Source organism: Prinia subflava, chromosome 6 (genome assembly GCF_021018805.1).
Source record: "Prinia subflava isolate CZ2003 ecotype Zambia chromosome 6, Cam_Psub_1.2, whole genome shotgun sequence".
NCBI lineage: Eukaryota > Metazoa > Chordata > Aves > Passeriformes > Cisticolidae > Prinia > Prinia subflava.
In genome coordinates, this window is record NC_086252.1 from 19,767,952 (window position 1) to 19,782,614 (window position 14,663).

At 42.0% G+C, this 14,663-nt stretch overlaps 1 protein-coding gene across 1 annotated transcript; it reads left to right on the forward strand.

Annotated features, from left to right (window-relative positions):
• The first annotated feature begins 628 nt into the window (after positions 1-628).
• LOC134552434 (cilia- and flagella- associated protein 210-like) lies at positions 629-9,420 on the forward strand. Its single transcript, XM_063401147.1, has 7 exons — positions 629-1,083; positions 1,815-1,971; positions 2,971-3,110; positions 3,406-3,598; positions 4,155-4,319; positions 4,989-5,095; positions 8,458-9,420. The coding sequence occupies exons 1-6, from the start codon at positions 629-631 to the stop codon at positions 5,088-5,090; spliced, it is 1,212 nt and encodes a 403-aa protein (XP_063257217.1). The 3' UTR covers positions 5,091-5,095; positions 8,458-9,420.
• The last annotated feature ends 5,243 nt before the right edge of the window (positions 9,421-14,663 follow it).

The window sequence follows — 14,663 nt, forward strand, 5'->3', positions numbered from 1 at the left end:
TAGGGGTTTCTGGACTTCCTCCACCAGTACCCTGGGTTTTGAACAGGGTATCCCTCTATCTTGCTATCGCTGGAAACAAAGTCCAAGAAACCTGAAGCTTTGCTTTGTTGCACCCCACAGCTGCCAGTCTCTGCTGGCCAGACCAGAAAAGAATACAATTTCCACCCCCCTCCAAAAAAAAGGATGCTTGCCAATATTTTAGTTTTGAAAGTGGGTCTGTGGTGTGTGCTCAAGTTCCTTGGCCTAGCTGCCAAAAGCAGCCAGGCCTTAAAGAAAGCACACGACTTGGAGGAAGATGTGAGGGTACCCCGGAGGCAAGGTACCTCTAGGAAGCTGAGGGCCAAGCAGAACCGGCTTCACCTCCCCTACACTGTAAAACCGCTGGCTGTAAGGTGGGTGCTGCCTTTCCCGGGTGCAGCAGTCACCTCCCCGGAGGAGTCTCTTCCAGGCAAAGCAGGGGATGAATTCATGGAAGGAGAAGGAGGCTCGACTTCCTCATGCAGCTCCCAGGGCCGCCAAGGGCTCTGGGCCGCAGCAACAGGCAGGCCTGGCGGGGCGAGGGTTCTCGTGAGGCGGCAGCGCACGGAGCCAGGCCGAGCTCCAGGGCCCGGCGAACCGGCGGGAGCGGATGGCGGCCGGGGCAGGACAGAGGCGGAGGGGCCATTTCAGCCTCTTACCGGGTACGGGCGCTCCGCAGGGAAACGAGATGTTCGGGAACCGGCTGCGGAGGCGGGTCCGGCCTCCGGCGGGCGGGGCTTCCTGCCTTCCCTCCCTCGGTGTGACGGGCCGGCCGCTGCCCGCCCGCACCTCCCCGGGGCGGGGCGCGGCTCCGGCACTCTTGAGGCAGCGCCCGCCGCGGCCATCGCCTTTGAGCGTGGCGGGAGAAGGAGCCCCATTACCCGGGAAGGCGAGCCGTCGGTCAGGAGCCCCCCATTCTCCTTCGGCAGACGTTCCGTCTCCACAGCGGCGGCGAAGAAGGCTGACGATGGACCGCGATGGGCCGGACGCCGCTGGCCAGGACGCAGAGCTGGAGCGGGCCCGCTACCTGAGCCGGAGGGCCGTGGCCCGGGAGCAGCTGGCGCAGTGAGTCCGGCGGCGGGGCGAGAGGGTCTGCGTTCAAATCCTCCCCGTGGGCGGCCCGGCCCGGCGGCTCCCGGCTGCCAGCCCGCGGAAAGGGGCGGCTCTCGGGCGCTAACCCGCGTTCCGTGCCCGGAGCTCCATGACTCACTGCTTTTGAACCACGGTTTCAGACCATCCTCACGTCGCGGGCAGATGGGCCTCTCCTCACCCCCCATAATTTTGTTCTCCAGCTCCAGAAACGTCTCTTGCTGTCAGGGGCTGTGTCTATCCTAACACATCCAACAAGGCTGGCTCAATTCTGGCACTGGGAGCAAGTGGCTTTTCTCACTATTGCTGCTTCTCCCCACCTAGAAGGCTCCATCCACACTTCCAGCTAGCATGGGCATCGAGGCCGTGTCTTGCACAGTGCTGTGGCACTGCCTAGAAGACTGCTTGCTGGGAAAGGCCGAGGTTGTAGAGGGATGGGATAACAATGAAACAGACTAAACAAATTCAGTCTGAGTCCATACACTGGTCATGTTCACTTTTGCTAGTGTAGACTTCCCTAGCACCCTCAGACTGGAACTGAGCTTTGGCCAAAGAATTTGGAGCTAGCTTACAGAAAGTGATTCTGGTTTTGATCTCTGATATTTTACTTTGAAGTATCAGCGTTTTTTACTGTTAAAGTACCCGTAGATGTGCATAAACTTCATGCTGTCCCTAGCTCATTTGTTCACTTCCCTTTTCTGATTCAGAATAAAGGAGCACAAAGATCAAGCAGATCTGGCCAAGCTGGAAAACAGAAGAGAAGGAGAACAAATACAGCGATCAAGCCAATTGTACCAACTGGAAATTCAGAGAGAAAAAGAAAAGCAACAGGAGAAAAAAGTTGAATTCCAGAGGCAGCATCATGTAAGTAGCAGAAAAGCAGACAGTTCAAAATGCATATTTCACCTTGGCTGTGATGGCTGGACTTGGCCCACAAATAAACAGGACTGGACCACAGGGTCTTTGCTGACAGCTTTGGTAGCCTGGGATCAAATGCCTACCCTGCCAGTTACAGGCCAGGTCTTTCCTCTGTGCTTTTGAGAAAGACCTCGTAGAAGTTTTAATGTGGCACCTGAGCTTTGACTGGTCTCCAATGGACAAAGTCTGCTGGAGTCAGCAAGGAGATTGTCCTTGAGAACTGGATTTAGGTTCCATGCACTTGCTCTAAGTCCATTTTTCTTTGTTAGGGAGAGGGAATAGCCTGAGTATGACAATACCTTTTAAACCTGGTGATGACGTACTTAGCACATGCACTGTTTCCCTGCCAGTGCCTGCTTGAGCAGGGAAACTGAAGTAGAGGTGCCTTGATGATTCATTGCCACGTAAGGGAATAAAAGGAGAGAATTCCCACTAAAACCCTACTTGCTTTTTTTCCTTCCATATTCCTCACCCCAAATACACAAATTTTGCCCCATTTCCCCCAGCCTTGTATGTGCAACAAAAGCTGTACATATTGCCAAGCTATACAAGTGGCATTTCTGAGTCATTACAAAATGCCTTATGCTTTACCTTGTGATGGTTCTACAGACTTACTGTTTGAGCCCTTCAGAGTCTGCACCATATGAATGATACACAGCATGGGAACAGTACATTTGGAGCCACTGGGAAGGTAGAGGAGAGAATATAAAAATCCTGTAAGCCTGGGGCTGCAACCACATACTAATTTTACTTTTGTTGTGGTTTGTGATAAGTAGATAATGAAAATTTTCTGTTATCTTTGGGTTTCTATGTTCTGTAGCTTCTCCACTGATGTAAAAAACTCCTTAAAAATTAGGCCTGAAGTATTTGCTAGACTTTGTTTTTAGCTCATGTTTCCAAAATCTCATTCTACATGAAAATAAAAGTAGTTTTCCATCTAAACAGGAATATGTAGCCGAACAGAAAATATTTAAAGCTGAAGAGAAACAAAAAGAAGACAAAGATGATGATCAGATTAAGGCTTATATTAAAGGAAAAGAAATGATGGCTGATCTAACAAGAGAAAAAGATGCAGAGACCAACAGGTGGGTCCAGGGATAATTTTCAGTGTTATGATTCAAACTTGCAATTTCATTTTGTGACAATCACTATACTCAGTTGTTATATCAGCAAAATCACAACTTTAATGCAAGCAAGTTTTCTGTAATTAAAACTTGAAGTAGAAAAGTGCAGAAAAAATGCCTACCAGTTCCAGCAGTACTTGGTACTGTTGAGGTGGAGGTGGGATTGCTGGTGTTATTAGAAGCAACAGTTACCAATTGCCTGTGGTAATCTGAGTGAAAGTCCTGGGATGTTACAGTAGCTCATGTTCTCCTGCAGGATGATACAGAAGCATAAGGACAAGGCTTTTGATCAATTAACTGCACAGATAAATGAGAAATTGAAGACTGAAGATGATCGTCTTGCTAGAGGAGCTGCAGAGGTAGAAGCTGAGTACCAAATGCAAAACAAAGAGAAAGATATGAAAAAAAAGGCTGCTATTGAATCTATTGAAGAAAACAGAGTCACTGTGGTAAGAAATGGGAGCTGTCCCTGCTCCTCTTCCTGTCGTATACTTGTATGTAGGACTAGTGTTTGGAAATGCCACAGTTTCCAGCACAGTCATCTGGAGTGAGATACACGTGCAGGTTCTCACCACTTGCTTCTCATTTATCATGTAGAGTTTTAGAATTAAATCCTTAAGAAATGTGCAAGCAGCATATGCGGTGATCCTCTCTTCAAAAAGATTAGACTGGGAAGGCTCTGTAATTGTTTGTAATTTGTGCAAACTCTGCACTGCTTGCTCCATCTGATGAGCCTGGCCCAGACCACAGCTGGTGACTCTGGTGCATGCATCAGCAGCTTCAGCAAGTCTGCTGCCACCTTTCCTGGAGTCCCCTCTCCCTTTCCCCTTCTGTGCTGGGCCCACAGCTCCCAGGGCTGCTGAAAAGCCTGGCCTTGGGCCCTGCCAACCACAGGGACCGTGCTGATGGGAGCTCTGACACGGGGCTGCTTCTGCACAGACACACAACTGCCAGCACAGCAGGACAGCTCCTTGGTTAACTTTGTGTGCCTTTTGTCAACTACAGATGAAGCTGAAAGAGGAAAAGGAGAGACAGAAAAAAGAAGAGGATGAGAAGGATCGTAATCAGTGGATGACAGAAAATGACCTCTATTTGGAAAGGGAAAAAGCCAAGAAACAAAGACAGCGTGATGCAAACATGGAAGTACAGAAAATTCAGCTCCAGCAAATGGTAAATAAACTGTATACTGTCAGCCCCTTCAGAAAGAAGCACACTTCTAAACTCATAGTACTAGACCTCTTGGGCAGAAGAGAGAGGGTGAGAGAGAGAGGTTGCTGTGGGTGTGGTGTATGTATTTGGTTTGGTTTGGTTTTTACCTGTACACTGCAGCTGCTGCTGTTGGAGAGGTGACTGACTGTACCCATGGGCCACAAGAGGTTTGTTTGTGGAGCGAGGAGGTTCCTGCTGAAAGCTTGACAATGCACGATACACATGTGCCAGAGGTTTATGAGCCTCCTCTTAGGGCAGTAGAGCAGAAGCCTCTTCCAGGTGGACTTGGCCCATGTGAGTCAGGGAGGATTACTGTGAGGGCTGGTAATAAGAGAACAGCAATGACAGGTCACAGTCTGTCCTGTGCCATTACATTTGTTCAACCATGCACTGCTGTCCTCTTGTGTCTTCTGGGCAGGTCACAAAGAGCAGCAGCTAATGCTGATGTATATTCACTCAGCTATTTAATGTACCCTTTTGGGGGAGATAGGGCAGGGGAGGAATGATGAGCACCAAGTATCAACTAAGGATGCCACAAATCTTCTGTAAGCCTTTACCCTCTTTCAGCTTTACAGGATGGTGATGTTGAGATTAAAATACTAAGCTTTGTTATTTCCTTTTCTTCATCAGGCTGAAAAGCAGGCAAGAAAAGAGCAGGAAAAGCAAGCAAACTTGGACTGTGATGCTCAGAGAGAGGCTGCTTTTCATCAGGGTCAAGCATTTCGGAGATAAAGACAGTGAGTAACTGAATCAGTGCCATTACTGCATGTAACTTCTATTCTCTCCAAACATTCAAGGAAGAAACAAATTGTGGGCTTCCTAATTAGGACAACTGCAAGAATGGGGGAGTGGGTAATCTGCAGTATTAAAACCAGTAAAAATTGGGGGGTGGGTGGGTGAAGATGATTGATGTAATACCTTCTTGCCTCATGTACATGAGTCTCCAGCTTGCTCAGGACTGAGAAAACTTTTGGCATTTTAGACCCTGCTTTGGCCCTCAAAGCTCTGCCTGATGGCAGGGCCAAGAACTCTTCTCCAGGCCAGCACAGATTGTTATTGTCTTGGTCAGTCCTGCTGTGGTCTGGGCTGCTGCACTCTTTTTGGATAGAAGGACATGGCTGGGTGGAGCTGACTGACCCTGTACCCATGAGTTAGCATGGCCCATTATTCTGTATTCTTGTGAGCTAAAGCACAGTAAATAGGAAAAACAAAGACTTGTTTCAAAACCTCACTTCTGGCCTAAAGTAAAAGACTAACACTGCTGCACTATCAACTAAAAATCAGAGTTCTCTCCAATTATCTTGGAGTAATTAAGTTTGGAAATTACATATTTTTATAAAAAGAGACATGGCAATTAACTTGTGAAATTGTCCCTCAATACTTTTTTCCTTAGTTCACTAATGAAAAATTTGTTTTCCTTCTCTCTGAGCCAGTGTGCATTTTATTACATCAAGCTTTTTTTCAGCAAGCAGAAAGAATTGAAGCTTTTATAAAAGCCTTTTGATGGCAGAAGCTGAAGCCTTAAGAAGTATTGACTACAGCAGGAGTGGTGCTGAAACCTACAGAGCTCCAATAGTGCTCCAAATGCATCCCTAAGTGCAAATCTGCACATGCTCACTACTACACAATTGGTGAGTTAAATGGGTTTTTAGTCTACCTCCACAGCAGCAAGAAACAAGATGGATTGCAGCCTCATTTCCTACTCAGCTTCCAGAAATGTCCTGTTCTGCAGATTATATATGTCTGCATTTGAAGTCTACAGCCTGCTTCCATCAGGCTTATATTCCTTTTACTTTGAACATCTACAGAAAACCCATCAAAACTCCAGTACCAGAAAACAACTCTTCATTTCAGTACACCTAGAATAAAGTGGGAATTCTTCATTATCAATTTTAAAGCATGTTGGCTAAATATAGATTTACCCTAATTCAACATGAAAAAAATCCAGCAGCAATCATGATCTCAATTTATTCTATTGACTCTAAGATGCATGCTTGTATGCTTGTTTTAAATAACTAATTCCAGTTAGTAATTTTCTGTACAACCTCTGTAAAGCATAGTATGATGGCACGAGATCAGAATGGCCAGAGGTAGTGGAATGTCACCTGTAAAAGGTGTTCTGTGTAAGGCAGGAGGCTAGTCTAGGTGCTCACCTGAGTCCTTTTGAACTGCCATTTAAAGATGGTAACAAAATATAGGAAGATGAACTGCAGCTGATAAGAAGGGAAATTGTTGACGTAGAAGAATTTACTCTTTGAGAGGTACTTCTCATTTAATGCCTAGGGCCACTCTTGTATTAGTTATTAGGTGGAGTCACCATTCCTGAAGGTATTTAGATGTGTAGATGGTACTTAGGGACATAACTAGTGTTGGACTTCAGTGCTAGGTTAACAGCTGGACTTGATCTTAAAGGTCTCTTCCAATCTAAATGATTCCATAAAGTTTTAATTAACAGGTAGCAAATCAGAAAATGCTTTGAGAAATAATTTGACTAGTAAACTTTAATTATTTGTTTTGCTCAAAAAGGCATCCTCTCAAGATACTGTTCTGCTTCAGGACATTGCAGCAGATGAGAGTCATAATAGGTACTAGCCTTATTTTGAAGACCAAGACCTTAGAAATGCAAGGCAACCCTCAGAGGGACTGAAATAGAGACCTTAATTCAAACTGCATTTTTTCCACACCTGTGATCCAACTCCTGCAGTAGAGCAGCAGCTTCAGTTTGAACATGTGGGCCTCCAGTGTCCAACATGACACTCTCCCAACAACACCTGTAACAGAGTACTGTTTCCATGGATCTAATACAACTCCTAGCTAGGAAATGGAAGAGAACAGCACTCTAAAATGCCTGATATCCTAAGGGAATTTGAATTAACTACCTGTGCAGCTCTTTACTGTTAGGCAGTGTTCTGGGTTGGAGTTATTAGGTCTGTGCAAGTTCTTTTAGCATGACAGTCTTTGCTACCAGTTAGCTCTGAGGAAGTTTGAAGAGGACACATACCTGGAAACAAACTGCTCATGAACAGAAGAGCTGGCACCATGGGACTACTGAAGATGAACATTTTCACATCTCAATACAGACCTGAGCTATACTTCTGAAAAAGAAAGAAAAAAAATCTTTTCAAAGCTTCCTTGTCATGTTAGGTCAAATAACTTACTCTGTTTCAACAGCTAAATTCTTTCAAATGTCTGTTATTAACTTAGGCCTTCCTGTTACTCTTGAATGGAAGAGTGGTATAACTAGTCTGTAATCTTCCTCCTTGTTCTGGCAGTGCATCCTTGTTTCTGATATTGATCCTTCCTCCTGTCCTGGCAATGTATTTTTTAGAGACAGAAAATTCACTGCCTCTAAACAGCATGCAAAAATTCCCATAATCAGTGAAGGCTAAGACTGAAGAGGGAGGTGAACGCGAGAGGTTAGAGAAGACTGTATGAGATGTCGTTGGAATTATCCTAATTTCTTTCTGTTTAGAGTAAGTTGTGGTGTAGGCTTTGTTAAGCTTGTAATGTGTGAAGCCATTGCTTTCACACTACTGCACTGCCACCACTTTAACCTAAGCTTCTTTTTGTTTTAGTGTATCATGTCCTCTGATCTGGTAAACCAATCTCTAGTAACAGTGTTAAAGCAGAGCTGTTTGTAGCTATCTTGACACTATCTTGCAGAAACCAGCACAGCAGTTTGTTTGTCTGTGGGCTGCCTCAGCTCCAATATATTATCCAGAGAAATGAACAATTCTGTTGGGTACTGAAGGGCTCCAACATCAACATTGCAGGTCCAGGAAAATTCAACACCCATCTTTGTTAACATAATAATTGCACATCCCTGACTCCCCAATGAGTAGCACCTGGTCCCAACTCCTTTTCTGTGTAAAAGGAAAAAAGCAAAGGTTAGAAAGAAAAAGCAGCATGAACTGAAAAGAAGTGTGTGTTACTGAACAGACCAAGAAAAGTCCAACAACTGGCACAGTGGACCAGTTTGGAACTATCTTTGATAAAGCTTATAAGTATTTCTCCATTAGTTTCAGCTACAATCTATCACTGCATATACAATTAATAGAAGCTACTAATTATGCACTGAAATTATTCCTTTTTTCTTTAGAAATACATTTGACCTCTACAGAAGCATCTACAAAGGAGTAAGAAGCTAGCCACTCTCTCCTTCCGAGTTCTGCGTGCCTGCAAAGCCAATCAGTGCCCAAGAGCAGAAGCTAACTGTGGACCAAGCTACAAGAAATGCTATTTGTTAGAACCTGCCTATAACTCAAGCTCTAGAAACAAGTGCCATAGCTTGCAACCGTACTGTAACTAGTCTAATTTTGCTATGGAACAAAGCAGTAGATTCTTTTCAGAAAGTCAAGAGGTGACAACCAAAGATAAACTATCAGTTCGTCTGTACTGTACTCCTTGAATATTGCTGGGCCTCCAGGCTTAATTCAAACCTTTTGACTTGAAAAAATAAAATCTTACTGAGCAAATACAATTGAGTACATATGTCTGTAATAAAATCCATGTTGACTGTAGTTTTTATTTGTGACAGTTTTCTACTTACTTTTACTCTGGAGAATGCAGAGGAAGGTAGAAATAATATCTTGAGATGTTGTGGCACTGGCTGAGTCTTAATCCTTTATGGGAGATGTCTGCAGCAAGACTGTACCTAGCACTCCAGCTGGTCTGACTACAGGAAATGGGAAAAACTCTTCCCTGACGTCTCCTAAGCACTCTGCTGCCAAGCAGCCAGGCTGTGCTGCTGCTGTAGGTGACTTTTTGGTTAAAACTTGTTCTTTCACTCAGTTCTGAAGTGTCTGTGAGTTGTGTTAACACTCCATTTACATTCATATTGAACAGATAGTTCTTCTGTAAGTAAAAACTATTTTGCTTCACATTCAGACACACACACAAAGATTTGTATTTTTTCCAAGTGAAAGACCATAGTTGGCAACAAGCAGAGTTTGCAATTAAGACACTAGGTCAGCTTCATTACATGGCTGCATTTTCATATGTTACAATATAGACATAATAGACTGTCATTTGCCATTCTGTCGTAGAAATTATTAATTGCACCTACTATTTGACACTATCATCTAATGTAACACAGAATAAAAATCTAACCTGACATCTTCAGTAAAAATGTATCGCTCTTGGTTTAACTGGGGAGGTCTTACCCTGACATCCAATGGCTCTGCCTGGTAAATCCCTACTCAGAGTATCAGCGCTTCAGAGGGCTGGGGGCTGGCCAGGCACATCTGCCCTGAGAGGAGCTACCTGGTCAGAGCATGGTGCTAACACGGCTGAGCTGTGGGTTTGGTGCCTGTGTGCCCCTCACATAAGGGCTGACCTGATGGTTCTTGTAGGACCCTTCCTTGGAATATTCTGTGAATTTTTACAAGCACAGGTTGCACAATGTCACTTAGAAATTATTATTTCTCTGAATGCTGAAGATGCTAATACTGCAAGAAGCACATGTGGCAGACATGGAATACACTAACAAATAAGCAAAAAAAAGCATTTATTTCTGGGAAGTACTTTAGTACACAAGTTGTACATTTCAAATCAAGAACTCATTCTCCCAGCTTACAACTAAATAATCTTCCCTGTTATGAACTATAAATTACAAAATGTCCAAAAGACTAAAATTAATTACAAAATACTCTGCAAAATGCTACATGCACAATACTGCCAATATAATTCACAATTCTTTTAGCTGAAGGAACCCAGTTATTAGCTAGTTCCTCTCACCATTGTTCATAACTTAATATGCCTAAATTCTTTCCAATCCTTTCAACCACTCTTTCCAGTAGCTGTTATGGCTAAAGCCACATACAGACTACCTTTTATAATGGGGTTATGTAAACAAGTCTAACTTCCTGCCAAAAATAGCAAGTTTCCTTGAGTGCTTTACATACTACAAAACTTAAATTCAAAACCAGGCTGCTGCATTAATTCAGTTTATTTAGTCCTTTTAATGTCCTAGAACTTCCATGAATACAAATATAAATTTAAAACCAATCATATACATATTCAGAAGTTCAAGATTTGTCCTCTGAACTTATGCACGTTAACTGCCCTATCAGCTTTGTTTGAATGATGATTTTATGATTACGAAGATACAAATTTACTAATTCTTTCACAAAATATACCTTTACCTGTATGTAGTTTTACTATCTAAACTCGTCACTTTTTAATATATTTTATTACTGCTATTCCTTTTGTGAAATTTCATACTAGAACTAGAAAAGTTCTTTTCCTATGATACTTAAAAAATCCCACCCCAAACAGCTGAATGTTACTTTTGGCCTTTTCACAACAAAGTTTTGTGGAAACAGTGTTCCTAATGACATGAATCGTTCAAGGGCGAGAAGTAAGAGTTAAACTAGAAGTACATAAGCACCAAAACGGAAAACTAAAGTTTTACACTAGGTAACTGCAGAACTGTACCAAATTCAAATTCTGCAAAATGCAGTTCACAGACTTTTTGATGTGCATTTTCTTTGACAATTTAGTTAAACACTGCATTAGGAAAATTACTATTTTCAGCAAAGGGAAGGTACACAGTAGTTGTTTACATTTCCATTACATTGACTCTAGAAGTGTGGCTGACCACCCCACTCCCAGAAAAACCCCTTCAAAACACGAGAACAAAATTAACAACTCCCAAAAAAGAACACTTTCATGGCTGCTGCTTTTATAAAAGTATAGTATCTATATCTTTAGGTTTTCTATTACAAGGGAAGTCCTAAAAGCAGGAATATACATATTTGCTTATGAGAAAAGCAATGAGTCTACCATGCCCCTAGAGGTGTTTCCAAAAATACTTTATTTGCTTCAATAAATCAACAGTTCCAGAAAAGGCAGCTAAATGACTGCTTCTTTTGTTTACATTAACCTAAAATCCATTTGCCAGGCTGACACTATTACAAATCAGACATTATTGGGGATCACTGCAAATTCTTCAACGCATCTGACAAAGAACACTGCAAGAAAAGCCTGTAGTCTGGGATTTCAAGTACAAAGTGCAAAGTTTCAGGCTAAAATTCTAACAACCAAATAAACCAAAGCATTAAAATGTAACCATTGCCTTTTTTCTTTCTTATAAACAATCAACTGAAATGAACAGAACAAGTGAAACACTATGGCTGTGTTAAAGATTTAGCAGACAGCAACACATTTTTTACAGGTAATAGTGTCTACATAACTGTACATTCTATCTACCCACCCTCAGCAAGAATTTCTGCTTCTGAGTTGATGGCAGTACCCAGAGAATGCTGCATAAAATAATCTCTTTCTAAATAAGTTTGGAAAGCCACTGTCAATTATAAACTCAGCATTCCAGGTATCTGTATGTTGCATGTATTAGTAAAATCTCAGCATCTATTGTCAATAGAACAGAGAATGCATGTCTAACCTTTGGAAGTTATTTCACGCCTGTATGGACACTTAAACATACACTTACAAAGTTAGTCCAGTAATCCTTGCCCTCATTTTACATTGTGCCTTGGAGTTCATTAATTCCCTGGAATAAGGTCAGTTCTGGGGTACCAGCAGAAAAAGCTGTACTTTACTACTTTTCGCCCACTTTCTCAAGGAAAGATTACAAGCGTTGTTTTTATGGCCTCTGGAATATTTAAATTCCTCCAAATCAGTCCTCTGAGCCAAAAGCCAATGAATGACCTGACACAGATGTCAAAGATGGCACTGAGCTGTTCTGTGCCTAGAGCACAAGGTGGCTGCTGTGAGGCTGGGAACAGGAAAGCCCTGTCACTGAGGAGATTCACAGTCAGTGCCTCCTCACAAGGCAGCAAGAACTGCCTAGTGCTTGGGGACATCTTGCTGTCCCTGGGATTATGCTTTAGTCCAACCAAGTACTTATCAACATTCTCAATTTCCAGTTTGGTAAAGACAAGCACAAATCTTGCAAACCTTCCCTTGTATAAGACTGCAATCACGTTTTCTGCTCAAACAAAGTACTCCCCACCAAACCAATCTACCACCAAATACAATACAGGCAACTGTATCCCACCACCTGCAATTTATTGTATCCAGCTTTTAAACAAAATCAAAGTACATTAAAAACAAGAAAATGGGCTTTGTGCCACCAACTCAGATAAATTTTTAATGTGCTATGGAAGAATTAAAGTCCATTTAACTTGTGCGAATAATTTTCTAAACTGTAACGAAGTCCATACAAAAGGGTATGCAAGTGCATCTTTTAAAATAAGTAGTTACAACTGCAAACTACAAGTGGATATCATCTCCATTTTGAGATTTTAAATTAAACACAATTTAAAAAAATATTCTATGGATTGCTGTATTGCTGACTGCCTGTACTTCCCCCCATTCTTCTACAGCAGAGTCAGTATAGTTGTGGATTGTTTTGTTTACATGCTTACACAAGCTTCAGTGATTCTGGCAACAATTTTCTCAGTACTGCAAATAAATTTCTTCAGCAATAGCTTGCTCGTGTGTCAGCTCTATTAAAAATAATGAAACGAAATTGCAAACAGTTTTTAAATGAGACTGAGAAGCACATGGCATGCACAGCACAGTATAAATGCATGGTTAAGCTGCCACACAAAATTTCCTGAAGCCTAACTTCCTTCCTTTACTCTTACTACAGTTCCCCAAAATAGGACTACAACTTCTCCAAAGTCCTGAAGTTCAGACAGAAGAGATCCACTACAAAGGTCTTTGGTTAACTCCTCTGTGTTCTCTTAAATAACAGCCGTCATCCACCCACACGTGGGCCAGGAACATTTTTAAACATTCTATACAAAATGACCACTGAAATGCAAAATCCATAGGAGATGTTTCTAAAACACAGTAAAAAAGTAAAAAAACACTTGACAGCCAAAGCAGCTCCACTAACTATTCTGTTAAGAAGTCACTCTGCATACTTCCAGATTTCTTCCTTTAAAAACATCACTTATGTTGTTCACAATCCTAAGTTTTCTTTTGCTTTCAAGACAGAACTATTTTTCTTTAGAATAACAACTGTCTGGATCACAATTTCAAGCAAGTTTCAGCATTTCTCCTCATCTGCTGTAAACAAACACTGATCACAAAGTGTGTTATCAAGTGAAAATGTTGACAAAGTCCTTACAAAGACAAAGTAAAAGCAAATTGTGAAAGATTTGGCAGAAATTTCAACTATTACAATATTGTTTTGCTTTGACACATCTTAAGATCAATGCTTGTCACTTCCCTTCAGGACTTTCAAGCTTTGCCAGTCCTAGATATGAATAGTTTCATGGACTGGAAGGTGTTGGGGTTTGTACCAAACCTCTGCTTTTGGAGCACTGCACTGAGTTACCACACACCAGCTGCTCTTTGGGGATTGCATGTATGGGGGCACTGCTGCAGTAACACAAGCCAGACTCCTTTTCTTCCAGAGAAGGTGTGGTGGTGAAATACAAACTGGGGTGGGACCTAGAGGCAGCAGAGAAAAGTAGGAAAGGGAATTGGTTTGAGGGACATACACATAGTAAAGAATGAGAAGGAATTCACAGTACAGTCTTTAGAATGAGGGGAAACAAGGAAGAAAGCAAATTTCAGTTAAAAAAAAAAATAAGAGCTTGTCTTAAAACATTACTTGAAGTTCTGTTTCACCTACTCCAAAAACCAGTACTGGAGAACTGCAAGGGTTTTCTCATAGACTTGTTAAGAAACAAAAGTTGAAAGGATTTCCTGGTTCCTTATCTGACTCCACTGTAAATTCTGGTAATCTGTTTCATCTCTGTGCATCCACTAATTAGGCAACTGAGGCAGGGTAGTCTGAAGCATCCATTCCTGCAGTAGAGGACAGGAAAGCATGGAATGGAAAGAGGTTATAGGGGAAAAAAGTTATGCTGCTGAACACTTAAAAATTTTTTTTAGCATAAGGAAATAACTCCCAAACACAGATGACTGCCTTACAATACAAATGAATTCTACTCTTGGCTGTGACAGATATACAAACAATAAAGATTTACTAAATTAATTCACTTTGTGATTACAATAAAAACTAACATAATTTACCTCTACAAATAAATTTCCTTCGGATTTATACCTACTGAAAAACAGATGTAGCAAGACTGGAGTACTGGACACCTTGCAATATTCTCCTAGTTTTAGGATGACATGTAGTTTATCTGCAGCTTTCTTCTCCACATATGGAACAAGCATCTTCACAGGCAGCCCTTGCTTGCACTGAATTATGTTCATCAGGTAAAAAACAAAAGTGGCATGGAAGGTACCTTTCTAGCTGACAACACACAAGAAGGATACATAATCCAATGAAATATTTAAACACAGCACACTGTATTACACGTG